The sequence below is a fragment of the Hippoglossus hippoglossus genome, chromosome 11, assembly GCF_009819705.1.
Source record: "Hippoglossus hippoglossus isolate fHipHip1 chromosome 11, fHipHip1.pri, whole genome shotgun sequence".
Classification (NCBI taxonomy): domain Eukaryota; kingdom Metazoa; phylum Chordata; class Actinopteri; order Pleuronectiformes; family Pleuronectidae; genus Hippoglossus; species Hippoglossus hippoglossus.
Genome location: NC_047161.1, coordinates 3,541,352 through 3,561,674, shown reverse-complemented (window position 1 = coordinate 3,561,674; position 20,323 = coordinate 3,541,352). Strand labels below are relative to the sequence as shown.

The 20,323-nt window shown below is 42.9% G+C and overlaps 4 protein-coding genes across 7 annotated transcripts in view; 1 reads left to right on the top strand and 3 right to left on the bottom strand.

Annotated features, from left to right (window-relative positions):
- Positions 1–171: 171 nt before the first annotated feature.
- slc52a2 (solute carrier family 52 member 2) lies at positions 172–5,058 on the bottom strand. Its single transcript, XM_034599674.1, has 4 exons — positions 4,580–5,058; positions 2,547–3,405; positions 2,314–2,437; positions 172–1,389 (listed from the first exon to the last, which is right to left on the bottom strand). The coding sequence occupies exons 1-4, from the start codon at positions 4,707–4,709 to the stop codon at positions 1,135–1,137; spliced, it is 1,368 nt and encodes a 455-aa protein (XP_034455565.1). The 5' UTR covers positions 4,710–5,058; the 3' UTR covers positions 172–1,134.
- A 463-nt stretch (positions 5,059–5,521) lies between these two features.
- Positions 5,522–10,860, bottom strand: LOC117770332. Of its 2 annotated transcripts, none has more exons than XM_034599667.1 (4): positions 10,254–10,860; positions 8,995–9,045; positions 8,578–8,644; positions 5,522–8,395 (listed from the first exon to the last, which is right to left on the bottom strand). In XM_034599667.1, the coding sequence occupies exons 1-4, from the start codon at positions 10,617–10,619 to the stop codon at positions 5,916–5,918; spliced, it is 2,964 nt and encodes a 987-aa protein (XP_034455558.1). In that variant the 5' UTR covers positions 10,620–10,860; the 3' UTR covers positions 5,522–5,915. The 2 variants fall into 2 exon arrangements, with proteins under 2 accessions (XP_034455558.1, XP_034455559.1); XM_034599668.1 differs by lacking the exon at positions 10,254–10,860 and adding an exon at positions 9,748–9,832.
- Positions 9,824–16,469, top strand: fbxl6 (F-box and leucine-rich repeat protein 6). Of its 3 annotated transcripts, none has more exons than XM_034599673.1 (10): positions 9,824–9,954; positions 11,374–11,988; positions 12,570–12,728; positions 12,810–12,873; positions 13,069–13,200; positions 13,397–13,498; positions 13,594–13,707; positions 14,223–14,454; positions 14,712–14,955; positions 15,080–16,469. In XM_034599673.1, exons 2-10 carry the CDS (start codon positions 11,453–11,455, stop codon positions 15,207–15,209), a joined length of 1,713 nt encoding a protein of 570 aa, XP_034455564.1. In that variant the 5' UTR covers positions 9,824–9,954; positions 11,374–11,452; the 3' UTR covers positions 15,210–16,469. The 3 variants fall into 3 exon arrangements, with proteins under 3 accessions (XP_034455564.1, XP_034455562.1, XP_034455563.1); XM_034599671.1 differs by having other exon boundaries at positions 13,391–13,498; XM_034599672.1 differs by having other exon boundaries at positions 9,914–9,954; positions 11,399–11,988; positions 13,391–13,498.
- The window catches only part of eppk1 (epiplakin 1), a 31,009-nt gene continuing 26,571 nt past the window's right edge, over positions 15,886–20,323 (bottom strand). The window contains 1 exon segment of the mRNA XM_034599640.1: positions 15,886–20,323. Coding sequence (XP_034455531.1) covers positions 16,697–20,323 — 3,627 coding nt within the window. The 3' untranslated portion in view covers positions 15,886–16,696.

The window sequence follows — 20,323 nt, the reverse complement described above, 5'->3', positions numbered from 1 at the left end:
CACTTCATTCTTTTTTTTATATTTCTACATACAGTAGAGAATTGTTTGTTTTTCCTTGTTTGTATAAACTCTAGTAATATTCGATTTCATATTACTTTACACTGTATTAATCTTAACTGAGCTAATATCAGTGTTTGTTTCTCTGTAATAATGCAAAGAAGTTTCAACAAATCATCTTTGTTCACCAACATCAGCCGTTTAATGTCACAATGTATGTTTCCATTACAATCATTTTTTTTAAATCAACAACAAAAAGGCCACATTTGTGAAAAATTAACATAAAAACAGCTGATATATCATTGAAAAGATAAAAAACAAAAAAAACAGGATTTCAGCCATAAAGTTGAGGCACGGTTGACAGATGTTATCTTTTCCTTTTAGTTTAATGCAGGAACACATCTGTTCTGTAGTCAGGTAACACATTTACCTCACAAGGGTCACGTTGCATATCAAAGATTGACTTGATAAAAATCCCTTGCTTCCCAAAACCGTTCACTAATTGCTTTGCTATTCATCACGGACAGATATTGTTCCCTTCAGGTGGCAGAACATCCCGGAATGAACAACCAGCAAAAGCATGTAAAACTATTTCATAAAACATTACGAGAAAACAAAGTTAAACATTGTTTGAAAGAAGAAACGTCACAGCATCTTTGAAGAGTATGTCTGAAGTTACTGCGTCACAGTTTTTATAATACTGATTCCGGCCTCACTGACCTGTAGATGTAGGAAGATGAGGTCGGACATTTGAAAATGAAATAAAAACAATAAGCACCGCTTGTAGTAGTTTGCATCTTTCGCAATACTCAATAGCAAATGTGGACGAACAAGTTCATTATTGTGTCCCTGAGTAAATAACTTTTCACATGATCAAAATGGGAAAACTTCCATCAGCAGCTGTGGCTCCGACTTCAACTACAGTGATTCATTATAAAAGACCACACAAAGCCCTTGTGGTGTAACTGCATCATACGTGTGTTACATCCCCTCGGTCAACGTGCAGAAACACAGTGCTCCCATTATCGGGTTTTCACTTCCCACAGGCTCGGGGGCCTCGAGTCAGGGGAGGAAGCCTCGTAGGTAGGTGGCGTGATCCTCAGTAGAAATGAGGCCGAGGCAGATCTGCTGTTTCACTCAGGAGCCGTTCGTATAAAGACTGGAGTTATTAAATATCTCCTGTTTAATGCAGTTATCCACACAGTCCTGAGCACTGGCGAACACGTGGTAGACGTTGATCAGGGGGAACATGCTGAGCGCCCCGATAAGGGAGCCGGCCTGGATGAAGATGCCACACCACAGCAGGGCAGCGTGACCCTTCTCGTGAAGCAAAGTCCCAATCACCACCTTCAGGTAGGAGAAGAGGCCGGTGAAGATGATCCAGGAGACGACCTGTAGGGGGCACAAGCACCAGGCTGAGGTCAGAAGTGGACGTGGAGAACAAGGAGACACCTCTGTGTGTTTATGATCTGCCACCGGGGGCATTAGATACTTTATTTATAAAAGGCAGAAAAAAGTATTTGCATTCATATTTTTCATGGTGATCAATTATTCATTATAAATATAATGATCACAGAAAGGGAATTAAATAAACATACAATTTTAGAATGAAAATATTATCATATATTATTATTAAATTATGTTATCTAAAAAAAAAAAGAACAACCTAAATAGAGGGGGTAGAACGGTCGTCCTCTAACCAGAAGGTTGGGGGTTCAATCCCAGTCTTCCCCATTTTGAATGCCGAAGTGTCCTTGGGCCAGACACTAAACCCAAATGTCCCTTCTCATAGAGAAAAGTGCTGCACATAGACGCACTGTATGAATGTTTGTGTGAATGAAAAGTGCTTTGAGTGGTAAAGCTCTTTATAGATACTGTCCATTTACCATTTTAAATACAAATTATATATATTATTTAGTGTTTCACCTTGTTGTTCAGTCTTGATCTTATATCAGTCACCCTGAGATTCAGATTATTCATGTGGTGCACGACATGACATATGCATGTTTTTTGTGAGTATACTGTGTTTAGACAAGTGTGACATACTGTGTATAGGACTTGTTCATAATTTTTTTTGGTTTATTGACTGAAAGGAGTCCACAGCACCAAGTATCAAACACTGTCCAGTACCAAAATAAATCATTGAATGTTTGCTCAGACTTGTAATCTTCTTGATTTATGCAGATATTTTCTATCTTAAATTAAGATGTTCTATTATGCAAATGTCTTGTATGAGTAAATTCTTTAAACCACGTGTATCAAATAAAACCTTTGACTTCTTGACAACAAAGCCTCGAAATGAGCAGGACCACTCACCACTAAAGCCACGCCAGCAGGGTTTCCCAGGAGTGGAGGGCAGGGGCTGAGAGCTGCTAACGCCACGAGATATGCAGCGAACACTCCCCCCGCTAAGGACAAGAAGCCCAGACCTGTGGCCGTCCTACAAACAAAGCACAGCAGGAAACAAATGGTCACAAATATCAACATTAAAGTGATTACACACAGTTTATATGTTCAGTTTGTATGTGTTTGATTGTACATGATCTCACCTGAGGACAAAAAACATGGCCAGGAAGCAGGCCACGGGGTTTGCTATGTTGCCAAAGACCACGGAGAGGTGAAAGGTCATGATGCCATAGGGCAGACAGGAGAAACTCTGCACGGATGGCAGGACCCCGTTGGTGAGGGCGTTGGAGACGGCGAGCAGCGCCAGCAGGTAGATGTTGTGTGACGTCCAGAAGGTCTGAGCCGGTGGCTGCTGCTCCTCCACCTGCACCTGCTCCTCAGACACCGGCGTCCCTCCGTTACGCAGAGGGTGCGTCTCGTCTCCGTTCTTCACCGCCTCCGCGGCGTCTGACGCCTGTGGCGGTTCGTCGGGCGGCGATTCCACCTGCCTCCGGGTCAAAGCCAGGAAGCTTGCAGCCGAGACCGACAGCATGACAAACAAGAACCAGAAGAAGTTCTGGACGGGAAAGCTCTCTTCTAAATACTCCGGATGCACCGTCCCATTCACCGTTTTACACTCCAGCTTGCCAACACCTTGTCCTAAGGCCACGATGCACGGGAACAAGGCGCTGAGGCCCTGACCGATGAAAAACGTACGGATATACTGGGGGGGGTAACGAAACATGAAAGGCAGGAAGGTGACGTTGGACGTGCAGCAGACCAGAGACAGCACGAAGGTGAAGAGCAGGAACGGCAGCGACCTTTCCTCTCCCGCTATCGTGACAGTGTGTGACCAGAAGACGGCGAGGAGAGCGGACGCCACCACGGCCAGCAGCTGGATGCAGTGGATGACCAGGCGCTCGTTCAGACGCCCCGGAGCACAGTGGTGGGTGATCGTCACTGCTATGGGACCCAGGTTCCCAAACGCTATGAGCACTGAGAGGGAGGCAGGAAGGTTCCACCCTGAGACGAGAGAAGGTGAACATCAGTTAGGGTCATATTTAAACATATATATATATATATATATATATATTGGATATATTTTTAGATTTTATCTGTTTTTTTTGTATTTGTATTTATTGTTTTATTTTTATCTGTGTTCTCTCAATCTTAAGATGTTTTTCTGATTATATTGTTCTCGTTTTGATAAGATAAATATACAACTTGATAATTATACGTGATGACTTTTGACCGGTTGTTGCAGCCTGTGGTTGTCAGATGTCAGATGAGAAGTTTAATGTACTTGGTTACATTAAAATACATGTTTCAATCAGTGGTGGAAAGTAACTAAGTACATCTACTCAAGTGCTGTACTTGATGATGCAATATACTAGCAATTTATATGTATTTTGCTCAAGTATTTCCATTTTATACTAGTTTCATACTCCTTAGCAAAATAAACTATTGTACTCCAATACTTATATTTGGCAACTTCATTAACGCTTTTCATACAAAACATATTATAAATTACAAAATTTGGTCCAGTGCTAAAAATAGTCTTTGTTGTGGGGTGTTGTTTGTCTGTAATTGAGTCAAATAGATTTTATTTTCTTACATAAAAGTGTGAAAAATGGTTGGTGCGATAAAGATATTCAGTTAAAATATTTGATATTTAAATTTTAGTTCTGAACAAATGGCTGAATGGACAATAAAGTTGACTTTGCCTCTACGTTCACACTGTGTAAACTCTGTACTTTATTTTATCTGTACACACCTTTGATACTTTGATTTCTCTATCTTTATATTGCACGTTTACTTATCTGATTACTTTATTGTATTATTACCACCTCGTTTTACTGCTGCGACTCAGCTAATTGTCCTCTAGTGACACTAATGAATCTTATGTTTGTTTCCATGAGTAGTTTTTACTCTAACTTGTAATCAATGGAGTATTTGTCAGTGTGCTTTAGTGAAGTGAAGTATCCGAGTACTTTAAAGCATTACAAGTATTTTTGAATTAACTCGGTTCCCACCAGAGACACGACATCACTTCCGGTGGGCTTCAGTTAAATGTGTCGCTAGCTTGACTTTAGCACCGAGTGAAACCACAATAACAAACACGTTGAAAACAGAAGAACCATGAAAGACAACAGACTGTAACAACGACGGACACGCGCGCGGAGGGAGAATCACCGACCTTCCGGCAGGACACGGACAACCACCGGCAGCTCGACCCACAGACTGTTGACGGAAACCCACGAGCCCATGGCGAACAGAGCCGTGAGCGCGTGGGTCACCGTGGCGCTGCTCCACCAGCGGCCGGACATGGTGCCTCCAACTCCGGCCACAGGAACCGGGAGGACTCGGTGGTGGTGTGGGTGTGGGTGTGGGGGGGAAATGGTCTCGCGTGGATGTGAATGAGACGCAAACAACAAGTGTGATGGTTCCACGCGCGGCTGGAGCAATGATTGACGTCCCCGCCCCTCCTTTCCTGCTGCCTTCACGGACCCCTCGTGAATGCTTTTATTTGTTCAGGTTTCCATGTGACACAGCTGCTCTATATTGTTTCATTTATTTTGAAGACTACCTTGTATCCGATCACCTAAAGTCTGCTACTCGTCGGTGGTGAAGTTTATTTCTCCATCGAGCTATTCCCCGGGGCTACTAATATGTCCCAATACAAAGTCTGTTCCCAAACTAAATAGTAAAAATAACACATTCCTTTAACTTAAACTACTCAGTCGACCTTGACACAAGACTTTCATAACGTTACTGTACCAGGTCAATTTAACCGATGCTCCTGAATGCATCATGTGATGTGACGCAACCTCAGATGTCCTTTGTGTCCAGAGGAACTGAAGCTGAGGCTGTTCTGTAACATTTAACTCTCGTATCGACCAGAAGACGTTTGTTTAACTGTTTCTACTTTATCACAAAGGTTGACAAAAAATATATATATACACATATAAACATAGGTGTTTATTTTGACAGTGATTCATTGATTGCACATCTTTTAGCTCAACAGTAGTTACTGTTGAGCTCTGCATGATCACAACAGGTCAAATCTTGGTCTAAACATATATATATATATACACACATACACACACACACACACACACATGTTTAAATGTGTATTATCTAGTATCCAGCACCATGTAAATGAAATAGTTCAGTGTTATCAGAAATAAAAGTTACAAATCAAACAAAATTTCCCTCTAATGGCCTCAAACAAGCCCGGCATCACAAGACCCGTCACATGGAATCTGTCAGTTTTGCATTTTAAGAGGAAGCAGCGGTTTGTTTGTCTTCCAGAGAAAATATAAACTTCCTCGAAGTCTTTTTCTGCGTCGGTAGCAAAGGCAACAGGCAAACATGAGCTCACTGGTGCACAGCTCAACATGACATAAACAGAATGATACACAAGTCAATCCTATTTCTGCACGAGTCATTCAACAGCCTCTGTCCCTCAAGTTCCCCCCCGTGCTGCTGCTTTCTCTCTGCTCAGTTGCAGCTGCACTCGCTTCTCCGAACACCTACTTTGGGTTTGTCTTTTTAGGAGCCAAAACCAGAGAGAACCCAGGTTTGATTCTGGGAAGTGCAAGCTTCAGCTTCATTACCATCTCAGTGGAGTTGCGGAAAATACCATTCAAGTGTGTGCTCGTGTTGTTGAGAATCATCTTCTGGTACAGTATCTCGCAACGAATCGCTTCTCGCTTCTCCTGCCGGGGTTTCCCGTCAAAGCGCAGCATCATTCTGTCGACGTCTTGCTGCGACATGCACGGCCCTCCGTTTGTCCTCACTGTGGACGTGATGTAGTTACTGTCCATGTTCTCCTCGGTCTCTTCTTGTACTCTCACTGAAATTTCTCTTTTACTGCTGCTTCCATCATCTTGTTGGCCAGAGTGTGTATTCTTCTTAGCTTGACCACCGCAAGATTCATCAGAGCTGTTATCCAACGAACCAGAGCGGCCTTCTTCTTCCTGGGAGCTCTCCAGGGGCAAGCTCTTCTGTGAGGAGGGTTTCGGGGACTTGTCAGATCTCTTCTTCTTGTAAGGGTACACATGGCTGATGGGATATTTCGCCATCAGGACGGAGAACGTGCAACTCGCCAGTTGCACGCTTAAATCTGGTGAAGGGAGTTGGGAAAATGTTCCTCCCGGCAGGAAATTCTTCAGGTGATCCTCAGTGACGCCTGCAATAATCTTTATCGCCCTCTTCAGGCAAGCTTTGATCAGGTCCCGATTTGTGTGCCACTCACCACAGTAATGAAACACGCCATCAAAGGTTTTCTCTTGCGATGGGCACTGCAGAAAAACGTTTGTAATCTCTTCCGGCTCCAGCAGAGTTGAAGGATCTTTGGACCAATCGAGGAACCTTTGGTAAAGACGGAGCATGTACTGGCTAAAGAGCGAGAACTCGCCTCCACTTTTTAAAAGCTGCCAGTACGGGCCGAGGATTTTGCAGTAAATGATGGCCAGGACGCACACAAGGCACTGAATCATGGAATCATTGGCGTCAGCGGCAACGCTCTCAAGAATGACGTTTGAGTAATCATCGTTGTTTAGTGACAGCACGTCAGAGAAGAAGAGAGCAACCTCCTTGTGATGGTGGATAAGACCCGCTGCGGCTTCAAAGTAGTTGTTGAATTTGTTTGACTGATTTGCTGCGAGTTTGGACGGGTTGTTCTTTTCCTCGCAGAAGGCGATCCAGTGATTTTGGGAGTTCTGCCAATCCGTGTTTCGAGGGCTAAGGATATTAGAAGCCATGTGGATGTAGCGTGAGGTGGCACTTTCTTGCAGATTCACAAACCCCTTGAATTTTGGAAGCTTGTCACGGCCTAGATTCTCTCCCGCTGAGAGAGTGATCTCTCTTTCAAAGTTCAAAATGTGTTGCTCAACTGCATCATGTACGTCAACAAGGAAATTGGCGTTGTAGTGTATAAAGTTCACAGGAGAAACCAGTGAGATCTCCTTCCCGAGCAAATTGACTTTGTTGTCAAACTCTGCCATGGCTGGATGCTCCTTGCATGTCAGAGCAAAATGATTTTTGAGGAGGTCCAAGGAAAGTTGTTTGCATTCTGCAGTTTTGCCACCGTACACCTTTGACAGCTTGTGAACCGACAGCATTGTGATGTCGAGCAGCGTCAGGGGCCGTCGGACGTCTAAGATTCCCTCTCCATTGCTGGATCCTTCCAGACCCTCATCGCTTTCTTCTCGTAAAGAGACGTGTTCTTTCACTGTCACTTTCTTCACGACCCCTCGGTCCATCCCAGAACCTTCACCTGGCATGATTTCAAAGCTCTCATATTCTTCCTTGATTCTAACTCTTTCACGATTGCTATCTCTTCTCATGCGTTTCTTCTGAAGAAACCTGGGCTTTTTTTCCCACACCAGTTCAAATGGACTTTGAAGCAGATTCTCCATCGCTGCATTCCTCCTGTGACTTCTGGTTTCATAATTATGGTAGCAAAATTTCACCTTTTTTATCTTGGGTTTAAGGACTTTATAAGCACTTTGAATATTCCCATTCTTGCAAAACTCCCGGTTGAAGTTTCTAAGCCAAGTTACTATGATGACTGGGGCGAGCTTCTCCCTCGTGACAAAGTTGCTCAGCTCAAGAATCAATCCATTTGTGACTTCCATCGATTGCGCTCTCTCTGAAAAATCCCTCATTTCCAAAAGATGTGGTCGTTCAACTCCAATGCTATCACATATGGGGCCAACAAAGTTAAAATTGACATCCGATGCCATGAAGGTCCGTCTCGCTACAGCTCCCAGACTCAAAGTTGTCGCAATGCCTCTTTCAACCAACCGACGGAAATCAGCAGCATAGTGCCTGGGGAAAATGTTTTTGAGCCAATTAACAACGGCAGTCCACGGGAAATTATTATCCTCTCTCATGAGTCCCACTTGAATCAGAAGTCTGTTCTTGCATTTCGTCTGTTCAAGCTCCAGTCCCTCCCCCGACTGAGGCCCAATGAAATCGGCAACAAGCTTCCAATAGTACTCATCTCCTGAAAAGACAGAGAAGACAGCAAGTGATTAGAGAGAAAATACTTCAGAGGTGAGGTTGCAGATTTTGAATGAAGAGGAAGCAAGGTTGCTAAAAAAAAAAATTCTCACACCAACAATAATTAAGTTATAGATAATCAGCTCACACAGTCATTTTACTACATGGTCAATGTTTTCATCTTACTCAGATTAGCTTCAGCTACAACTTCTTTTCCACACAGAGAGAAACCTTCGCCCTCCTCCATTTTGTTCTGTAAAGTTTAAAAGAGGAAAACACATTAGTAAAGTTTCAAAGGGGAATGTGAACATCATGACAAAATGCTTGCTTGTCATTTCTAATTGTCACCAATGTCTAATCACACAGTCAATTTGAATATGTTGTTAAATGTACATCAACACTTTTATATCAACCCTTAAGAGTCCTAGGCTATTATTACCATTTTCAATGCTTTTGATTTTGCCTTTATAGACCATAAACAATATAATACAATAGGAAAGACTTTTACAAGCAAAACTGCCTCAGAGGCACTGAACACAAGCAGATTTACTTTTCAGTCAATGTCGTTTGAGCGAGGAGAAGAAACAGAAACAAGGGTCGTACCTTCGGTGTTGTCCCCGACAACGAGTCACTGGCCAAATCCTCCATTCTTTCCTAACAAAGAAAACAAGTTGTTAACAGTTTGCAGCATTTTGTGTTTTAAGTTAGAGATCATTCTCCTTAACTTCCGTAACTAAATATCTGAATAGTTTAGATGATGCTCTTGAATTATGTTATGCTGTAATGAGACAACACAAATATGAGGAGCTCCCTCATCAAATCACCACAATGGAATGTGTTGGACAGGAAGAATCCGCTCAGCTCAGCAGTGCAATAGTTAAATTAAAAGAAAAGTAGAAAGAGCTGACTGTAAAATATAAATGTTAAATACAAAACAAAACTATGCACAGTTGTTGGTCATGAGTTGACTGTGAGTTTAGGAACCTGATGGTGGAAACATGTGTGAGCAACAACATCTACACACTTTGTTTCCTGTTAAATCCAAATAAACAAAAACAACACAAGTCAGTCCACGTGGTTTACTGCTTCTGACAAAACTACATTCAAAAGCTTCTACACAACATCTGCAAATGAGAGAGAGAGAGAATTCTCTAATGCCCCCTGTATGCTAATGTTAGCCTTGGGAGCTACTTTGCTAAAAAAAAGTTAGCGCCCACGTTGAGCTGCGGGGAAACTGAGCACAACACACACCAACAAAAAGAAAACAACACCGGAGCCGAGCAGCTGAGGAGTTTCCGGATAGTTTCATGTGTAGAAACAAGAAAAAACACGGATTTAAAAACAATGAATTCTCACCGCAGGCTACAACACCCTCGCTCCTCTCGTGGCGGAGGGGCACGGACAGGGAGCTCAGCCGGTGATTGGATAAGGAGAAGTTAAACAGCCTCTGATTGGACAGTTTTTACAGAAGGCGGACTGTTGCCGATCCTTCCACCAATCACAGGGCGGACGACTGATGCATTGTGGGACGACGACTAGCTAGTTTGCAGGAGCTAACAGCAGGTAACGTCAAAACAATAACAAAGGACAAGAAATGCTCGTTTTTATTGCTAGAAATAATTTTCCGCAACTCTTCTGCAATATCAATGTCTTGGTTTATGTTAAGTTATGTTATATGACGATATTGTTTGGTAACTGGTTACAATACAGGTTAGCTTAGCCAAACGTTTACAGCCACTGTTAGCGTTAGCATTTTTTAAGCTAGTGATCCCTGTAAAGAAGCAGGCTGCTACACAATCCATGCGGCATGCTAACAAACATGGCAGCTAGCATAACAACAACAGACACAACACACCACTCACTGGGCTCAGGTCGTGTTTCTGCGAAGCGCCGGAGTCCGAAGCTGCAGCGGCGAGTTCCCCCGAAGCAGCCGCGGCGTGGATCGAAGGAGCCGCGTCCGGTTTCAGCCTCACTCGGTTCTGCTCTCGGAATCCCATCCGGTGCTTCATCAGCTCACGGGGGTCGTAGTCTTCCTCCGTGAAGTGGACGCCGCACACCACCGTGTTCTTCCTCACGGATCGCGCGGTGAACTCCGGTCTCCTCTCCTGCACGAAGCGCAGCCAGGCCGTGAAGCCGGCTTCGCTCGCCGTCCTGTCGGGGAAGCAGTGGACGCGGTGGCCCGACAGGCTGGAGTTCGTGCAGCCCGCGCACACGCAGCAGTTCGGCATGATCACAACCTGCGACCTGAAGTTCCTCACGGTTCACAGGGAGGTCGTCTCCCTTGTGTGACGTAATATGACGCGACGTGGATAAGAAAGCGATGCTGAAGTTTTCCACTTTAACCATTTGATCATTTTCAAACAAGGCCAAGTACATAGAACCTGTAACCTGCAAGTTTCTCTGTAATTTAGCTTTAACAAATTAGCACAACATAGCAAATTTGATGCATTTCTTAGTCGTAGTAAAGTGAATATCTTTGGGTTTAGGACAGTTGGTTTCATTGCATAAGCAAAACCTATAAGCAACACATCTATGAAACTATACTAATGAGAATATAGTTGCCACATCCTTAATACTCTTTATACAGGATGGTTTATTATACTGTATTAATGTGGCATGAAGGTACGTAATACATCTTAGGGTAGAAGCATATAATAGCATGATGTATATAAATTGCAAAAAGGTAATTGAGGTACAAGTATCTCAAAATTGTACTTGAGTTGCTTAGTTATCTTTTACTGGGACGTCCTGTTGTGTGCCACTAAAATGTGCCACAGGTGTATGTGAACTGTAGATAAAGCCTCATTCATATTCAATTCAATTCAATTAACTGCATAACGACTCCTCATCACATATCCACACAGACACTGGACCCTGGTGCAGGATTCTGCTGTATTGCATTAGATGGTACCGCTGTGTGTAACATTGTGCTTAACCTCTGTAGATTGTTAATGACTGATGATGTTCTAATTCTGTTTTCAGATGCTGATGTGTCACTACTCTCCAGATGTCCGGTTTTCTTGAAATGAAGCTCACTATAAAGACGAGATAGCAGCACACGATGGATTCCTCTGCAGCGGAAGCTTCGACCCCTAGTGAAAGAAAAGACGACACTGCACCAAGTACCTCAAATAAAACAGCTCGAGGAGGAGATGGACCAAAGTCGAAGAAGGCATCGTTGAAGAGGAAAGCTGGGGAACCAAATAATGCAAAAACAAAGAAGCAAAAAAAGGCACGAGTCTCCAGGCCTGCCCGGCTTGGCTACACTGTCCATCAAGGGGAAGACATGCTACTGGTCATATCAAGTTCCACTTCTCAGTATGATGGTTCAGCCTGGAAGCCTCAAAAGAAGGGAGGCAAAAAGAAAAAGCTCGCTAAAGGGAAATTAAAAGTCGCAAAGAAGGAGAAAAAACCCACAGTCCGTGCCAAACCTAAACCGGCAAGTAATCCTGTCCCCAAACCAGAAGAGGGCGCTGCTGTTTTTGTGCCAGAGAAGCCAGCGGATCACAGATGGGGAGAAAGTCTACCCGAGGAGGTGCTAGTTAATATATTTCAGATGGTGGTCGTCCAAGACGGAGCAGTACCATTTTTATGCAGGTAATAAACACATGTTTGATTTCATGTCAACTTTGAAAATGTATATTATGAACTACTAAGACTGAAGCACAGAACATAGAATATAGAATATGTTATAATATGATAATACATTGTTTTACAAAACTATGATGTCCAGTTAATGATTCCACACTGGCAGAATACGTTTTACATGTGGAGTAAAGGTTGTAAACATCATCTATGCCAAGATTATGGACACAGTATTATGTCATGATCAATTGCTGATTATTCTCTTGATCAATCCTGGGGTCTGAAAAGAGTCAAACTAATATTAATCACGTTTTACAGACCTCAATGTAATGTCTTCACATTGCTTGGTTTGTCTGCCATACATCCACATAATTTACTACTGTAGAACACCAACCAAACAATGGTATCTTCCCATTTTAAAAGCTGTAACCAGGGATGGATCAAATCTATTGATTGACTTGTTAGACACCAGAAAAAACACATAAATGTGCTATTAATTTAAATAGTAATAAGAATCATGATAGTGATTTAAAGGTACTCTGTAATTTGGGATCTGAAATGAATCCCTCTCGTCTGCTGTGTCTGTGGTGCAGGGTGGGGAGGGTCTGTCGGCTGTGGAACGCCGCAGCCTCCAGCCCGGTCCTGTGGCGTAAAGTGACCGTGGGTCACTGCTGGATCGCTCCAGGGAAAACACAGCTCCCTAAAACTGAGAAGAGGATTCAGGAGACTTTTGACTGGCTGGCGCAAAACAGGTTTATATTATTAGTTTAATGGAAGAGTTTTGACATGTACATGATTGTAAAGGACGTACAGCTGTATTCCCTTTTCTCCAGATTTTCTCAGCTACGAGACTTTTCTCTCTGTCACTGGAAAAAGAACAATGACTACGCAGTAGAGGTGAGTCGTCAAAATACTTTTATTTTTCAGCATTATTAATCATCATATATATTCACATATACTGTACAATTTTCATACTGTGCAATAAATAAAACATATTTCTTAATCTTAAGAAATAAAGTTGTTTTCCAGTGTAAAACTTTGTATTTATATCTGTGTGTGTTTTTTTTCCATTTGTATTGTGATCATATTTAGGCTGTTTCGCAGTTCTGCCCTCACCTTCGCTCCCTCACACTCTCTTACTGCACAGGCCTGACAGCGAGTGTCTTCCAAAGCCTTGGTCTGCACAGCCGGTCGCTACAGACCTTAAATCTCCAGTATTCAGAGGTATGTTGCTGACCAGCTTTTTATCAAATGTACTGGTTAGTTTCACGGTTTACCCGACAGCTTCAAGTTTAGAAGAAATTCTCTGAATTATATCTGGATAATGTCCAAATTGTTCAGAATATACCATCCTACCACTTCCCTTCCGGTGTTTATTTAACACACAGAGTTTTACAATTTAGTTTTTGTCTAGTTTCAGGTTGATGGACTCCTGGAGTACTTGGAGAATCATGGGAGCCAGATCAAGCAGATTTGGTTCACTCATGGACTAAAGAATGACAGACTTCTGACCACCCTCACTGTAAGTCCCTCTCTCTCTCCACAGTATTTACTTTATTAGTTACACACAATCAAAGCCAGTGAGCACAAATGAACACATTGTGTTTGATTGACCAGAGGGGCTGTTGTCCTGAATTGGATTTGCTGGAGATCAACACAAGGCTCGACAGCAAAGACTGTGAACTTCCCATTTGCATCCAGGCTCTGCAGGCGGCATGTCCCAAACTCAAGGTAAAAAAACCTCAACGTGTTTATGCCAATGTCCCTATTGTGACGTCCAAATGCAATTATAAGCTAATGTTTTGCCTGACACTGTAACTTCCTTACTTTGAAGGCGTAGTAGTGCCACCTGGAAAAACTGATCACTTTAAATAATACATTTTACAGCTTTAGTGCACATATGAAAACAAATTGATTAGTCAATCAACAGTGAATATTTCTAATTTCTCATGATACCAGTGTTTTGAATGAGAGGATTTTATGTTTCTTTGTGTCGTATATAATTGTAAACAGAATGTTTCAGTCCAAACAAGACACGTGAGAAAGTCACCTTCATATGTGTTATAAAAATGTAATGGACATTTCCCCTTTTTTGACATTTCATACGCAAAAATCTACAAAAAGAAATTAATTGATACACAAATAATCTATAGCTGCAGCCCTGAAGTTTGTCTTGACTTGTTTTTCTCTCTGAATCATTACACTGCCGTGTTTACCTATGGACCATCCATTGTAACTCCTGTCAGACCTTCCGTATGCTGAATGTCCGACCTCTGCACAAGACCATGCGTAATGGTGCCGACTCAACCTCAGGCTTCCCGTTGTTGGAGGAGCTTTGCATTGCAACCACGTCTTACTCCTACATGAGCGACAAAGACCTGTTGGACATCCTCTACAGCTCCACCAAGCTGCGGGTGCTGGACTTGCGAGGCTGTTCGCGAATAACTCCATCGGGTCTCGCAGCATTACCCTGTCCCGGTAAGGCTACCCCGTGAAATCCACACTTTCACTTTGTTCAATTTATAAAGTTACTCAAGTGTGATTCAAGTGTCATTTGAGCCCATACTGAAAAGCTTAGTTTGATCTTTTCTGTATTTAATAGAAAACTGTGTGTAGATGTCAAAATTTTATAGAAATATTTTTATATATTTAGCATCGCCCCCAAAAATCCATCTCAGTCGGGCTCTATTTCAAAACCCAATAACTAACGAATACTTTGCCCTGTTTTCCCTCAGAGCTGGAGTGTCTGTTCTGGGGACAGTACTTCAGCAGCCACACCGGGTTGTCCTCACATAAGAAGGGACTTCACATGGTGACACAAAAGTGGAGTCAGACTTTGCAACAGCTCGACATTGCAAATCAGCTCTTTGGTGAGGAGGACCTGGAGATAGCAATGAGTTACCTGGCGCAGGCCACAGAGGCGGATACGCTGCGTTCACTCAACCTGAGTGGAACGAGGATCACACCCCCCGCCCTCAGGTACGCGTGTATAATTTGAACTGGGCGTGAATCAAATTTTTGATCCTGAGTGCTGCAGGTTTTATGTTTTCTTTCCAAGGATTTCATGAGTAATAAGAAATGTATCTGCACTTGTATCTTGCAGGTCAGTCGTCGGCCGGATGACTTCTCTTAATTACCTCAACCTTTCATCCTGCCGCTATCTGCCAAGAGGAGTCAAGAGACTTTACCGTGGCCCAGAAGACATTCGCCAGCTGCTGGACAAATTGGAGTAGCTCCTGAACTCATTTTACACTTGAATGTCTTTTAAACTTTCTTACTTGTATATAATGTTATCCAAGTTATATGTTTGTTCACACCAAACGGATGCAGAGTGCTGCATCAATCCAGTGAGAAAACCTGCAGGTGCTACACACATTTTAACAGCTCAGTCTACATTAGTAGTCTAAAGAGTCACATTTACATGTTGGAGTCAGAAGCTTTTGATCGTCTCCATGTGTCCTGTTGTTATTGAAATGTACATGGTGTAATGTCTCTGTGTTCCCTTTAATTAAAGCATATAATGAATAAATTACACTGTTTGAGAATAAGGAATCATAAAACCTCTTTCACACATTCAGCAGCAACACACGTTTACTTCTTTCATTATTGTTTTAGACCAAGTTACAGTAATTCCAGGCAAACGTTTGTCAAGAAATATTGGAATTAAAAACTGTTGAAGTTTCCATATCCTTCCACTAGGGAGTGTTGTTCTCTCAGCTGAATGTGCATTAAGACCAACAGAGGCCTGTGTTGTAATGTTTCACAATTACCTGATAATGCCTCACTCACGTCACACTTTTTTCAAAAACTAAATGTGTTTATATTGTATTTGCTTCATTTGAAATAAATGAATGTATATTTGTCATGTACATCAACATGAGAAATGGAAAAAGAAAAGCTGTAGTTGTCGTATCTCGTTTATTGGGCCACACAGTCAAAGTTTTTACAATAATGAAAATCTTGAAAATGATTGCAAGTCAATGCAGACGCAGAGAAGCTGAATTTAAAGTTCTCATATTTTCACTTACCAAGGAAATACAACATATTTTTGTCCACTTACTGTAAAACATTCTCATTGTAAAAATTCTCAAGGACATAGTTCCAACAAATATAAGACAACAGGGAAAAGCAAAGTGTCATAGTCTTGTCACAGTTTGTTCGCACAGTTACTGCAACTTGTGTGTGATCAAAGGAAATCAGAATTCCATAAAACAGATTGAAAACCCAAAAAGATCAAGGCCACAACTTTTCAATGTTCATTAACACTTTAAAAGAGCTTTTTTGAACACAGCTGTAACAAAAAGTGTTAAAACAATCGATGTGTGGAATCTACTTCCTACACGTTATGAGAGATTCACTGTCTATTGATATCAGATTAACACAGGTCGGTTTAATAGAGGCTAAAGTCCTATTTGGAGTCAGTATCACAGCCCTGGTTTTGTGAATACCACCTCAAAGGTACAATAGTACTCATCATATTCCTATAATATGATGTTTAGAGTGCATTTCCTTCTCTATTTTCCAACCAAGAAAGGTTTTCAGCACAACAGTATCCATATACAGTTTCTTTCAGTAGGGACGTCATAAACTCAACAATAACTAAAGCCTTAAAAGACATACACTGAAATGTATTTCTTATCAAAAAAGTAGTAACAGCAAAGTGAAATAAGTACGATTTGCTCAGAAATGCGAACAAAAAAAGTTGTTGGTTTTCTTTCCTTCACTTGCGCAAGGAGAGTAAACTTAGGCCTGTGATGGGATCGGTGACACATCTCTCCACCAGCTGGAGATAGGTGAGGTTCTCATGGGTGTTGGGGTCAAAGAAGCCCTTGGTGTCATCATCAGCATCAGACAGAATCTGGTTCATTTCTTCATCAAAGTAACCTCTTTGGTATGCCACCTGTACAGGCACTCTGTGACTGTGGACGGGGTCAATGATGCCTCCTGTGGCAATTTGTGCTTCAAGGAGACGAATTCCATGATCTTTCACAATGAGATCTTTCTTCAAGGCCTGGAACAAAGAGATGATGTCTCCAGTGTAGGGATCTTTGTATCCTGTTACAGCTCTTTCTGCCGAGAGCAGTTTTTTCGCCCACTCATTGCCAACTACCCTTTGGTCTACAGCTTCGTCTACTGAGAGTTTCTTGTTGTTCACTGGGTCGATAACAAAACCAGTGGCAGCTTGGGCCTCCAGGAGAACCAGTGAAGTTCCAGGGGTCAGTAGTCTTCGTTGTTTAGCTTCATAGATACTCAGTGTCTCCTTGGTGGACTGCAGGTACACTCCTGCGATGCTGTTGGTTCCCTCGAGGTACTTACGCACTGAGTCCATTTCAGTAATTTCTGTCACTGTGACTGTTCCAGTCTTAAGACTTTTGTAGAGGTCCTCAGTGATGATTTTGGATTCAAGCAGCTCACTAGCAGTGACATCCTTCCGGATTCCATGGAACTGTGGAAGTTGACTTGACTCTGTGATTGTGGTCGTGGTCATGGTAGTTTTTGATGTGCTGCTGCTGTCCACTTTGGTTTCTGGAGGTTGGCACGTGACAGTTGTTGAAGATGAGGTTGTTGTTGTTGTTGTCTGTTGTGTGATGATGGTCAGGATCATTTCCATGAAGCGTTCAACTGTGATTGATCCAGACTTGTACTGTTGCACAAGCTCCCTCCTCCTCTCCTCAGTGATGTATTTGGAGAAAAGCAGATCCCACAGAGACACAGTCTTTCCTTGGTATTTCCCTCCTGCTCTGGTTGTTGTTGTAGATTTCAACATGAGCTTTGTAGTCTCATCAACAAAGAAATAAAACTCTCCTTTCTTCACGATGACCAGTAAACTTAGGCCTGTGATGGGATCAGTGACACACCTCTCCACCAGCTGGAGATAGGTGAGGTTCTCATGGGTGTTGGGGTCAAAGAAGCCCTTGGTGTCATCATCAGGATCAGACAGAATCTGGTTCATTTCTTCATCAAAGTAACCTCTTTGGTATGCCACCTGTACAGGCACTCTGTGACTGTGGACGGGGTCAATGATGCCTCCTGTGGCAATTTGTGCTTCAAGGAGACGAATTCCATGATCTTTCACAATGAGATCTTTCTTCAAGGCCTGGAACAAAGAGATGATGTCTCCAGTGTAGGGATCTTTGTATCCTGTTACAGCTCTTTCTGCCGAGAGCAGTTTTTTTGCCCACTCATTGCCAACTACTCTTTGGTCTACAGCTTCGTCTACTGAGAGTTTCTTGTTGTTCACTGGGTCGATAACAAAACCAGTGGCAGCTTGGGCCTCCAGGAGAACCAGTGAAGTTCCAGGGGTCAGTAGGGCTCGTTGTTTAGCTTCATAGATACTCAGTGTCTCCTTGGTGGACTGCAGGTACACTCCTGCGATGCTGTTGGTTCCCTCAAGGTACTTACGCACTGAGTCCATTTCAGTAATTTCTGTCACTGTGACTGTTCCAGTCTTAAGACTTTTGTAGAGGTCCTCAGTGATGATTTTGGATTCAAGCAGCTCACTAGCAGTGACATCCTTCCTGATTCCATGGAACTGTGGAAGTTGACTTGACTCTGTGATTGTGGTCGTGGTCATGGTAGTTTTTGATGTGCTGCTGCTGTCCACTTTGGTTTCTGGAGGTTGGCACGTGACAGTTGTTGAAGATGAGGTTGTTGTTGTTGTCTGTTGTGTGATGATGGTCAGGATCATTTCCATGAAGCGTTCAACTGTGATTGATCCAGACTTGTACTGTTGCACAAGCTCTCTCCTCCTCTCCTCAGTGATGTATTTGGAGAAAAGCAGATCCCACAGAGACACAGTCTTTCCTTGGTATTTCCCTCCTGCTCTTGTTGTTGTTGTAGATTTCAACATGAGCTTTGTAGCCTCATCAACAAAGAAATAAAACTCTCCTTTCTTCACGATGACCAGTAAACTTAGGCCTGTGATGGGATCGGTGACACATCTCTCCACCAGCTGGAGATAGGTGAGGTTCTCATGGGTGTTGGGGTCAAAGAAGCCCTTGGTGTCATCATCAGGATCAGACAGAATCTGGTTCATTTCTTCATCAAAGTAACCTCTTTGGTATGCCACCTGTACAGGCACTCTGTGACTGTGGACGGGGTCAATGATGCCTCCTGTGGCAATTTGTGCTTCAAGGAGACGAATTCCATGATCTTTCACAATGAGATCTTTCTTCAAGGCCTGGAACAAAGAGATGATGTCTCCAGTGTAGGGATCTTTGTATCCTGTTACAGCTCTTTCTGCCGAGAGCAGTTTTTTTGCCCACTCATTGCCAACTACCCTTTGGTCTACAGCTTCGTCTACTGAGAGTTTCTTGTTGTTCACTGGGTCGATAACAAAACCAGTGGCAGCTTGGGCCTCCAGGAGAACCAGTGAAGTTCCAGGGGTCAGTAGGGCTCGTTGTTTAGCTTCATAGATACTCAGTGTCTCCTTGGTGGACTGCAGGTACACTCCTGCGATGCTGTTGGTTCCCTCAAGGTACTTACGCACTGAGTCCATTTCAGTAATTTCTGTCACTGTGACTGTCCCAGTCTTAAGACTTTTGTAGAGGTCCTCAGTGATGATTTTGGATTCAAGCAGCTCACTAGCAGTGACATCCTTCCTGATTCCATGGAACTGTGGAAGTTGACTTGACTCTGTGATTGTGGTCGTGGTCATGGTAGTTTTTGATGTGCTGCTGCTGTCCACTTTGGTTTCTGGAGGTTGGCACGTGACAGTTGTTGAAGATGAGGTTGTTGTTGTTGTTGTCTGTTGTGTGATGATGGTCAGGATCATTTCCATGAAGCGTTCAACTGTGATTGATCCAGACTTGTACTGTTGCACAAGCTCCCTCCTCCTCTCCTCAGTGATGTATTTGGAGAAAAGCAGATCCCACAGAGACACAGTCTTTCCTTGGTATTTCCCTCCTGCTCTGGTTGTTGTTGTAGATTTCAACATGAGCTTTGTAGTCTCATCAACAAAGAAATAAAACTCTCCTTTCTTCACGATGACCAGTAAACTTAGGCCTGTGATGGGATCGGTGACACATCTCTCCACCAGCTGGAGATAGGTGAGGTTCTCATGGGTGTTGGGGTCAAAGAAGCCCTTGGTGTCATCATCAGGATCAGACAGACTCTGGTTCATTTCTTCATCAAAGTAACCTCTTTGGTATGCCACCTGTACAGGCACTCTGTGACTGTGGACGGGGTCAATGATGCCTCCTGTGGCAATTTGTGCTTCAAGGAGACGAATTCCATGATCTTTCACGATGAGATCTTTCTTCAAGGCCTGGAACAAAGAGATGATGTCTCCAGTGTAGGGATCTTTGTATCCTGTTACAGCTCTTTCTGCCGAGAGCAGTTTTTTTTG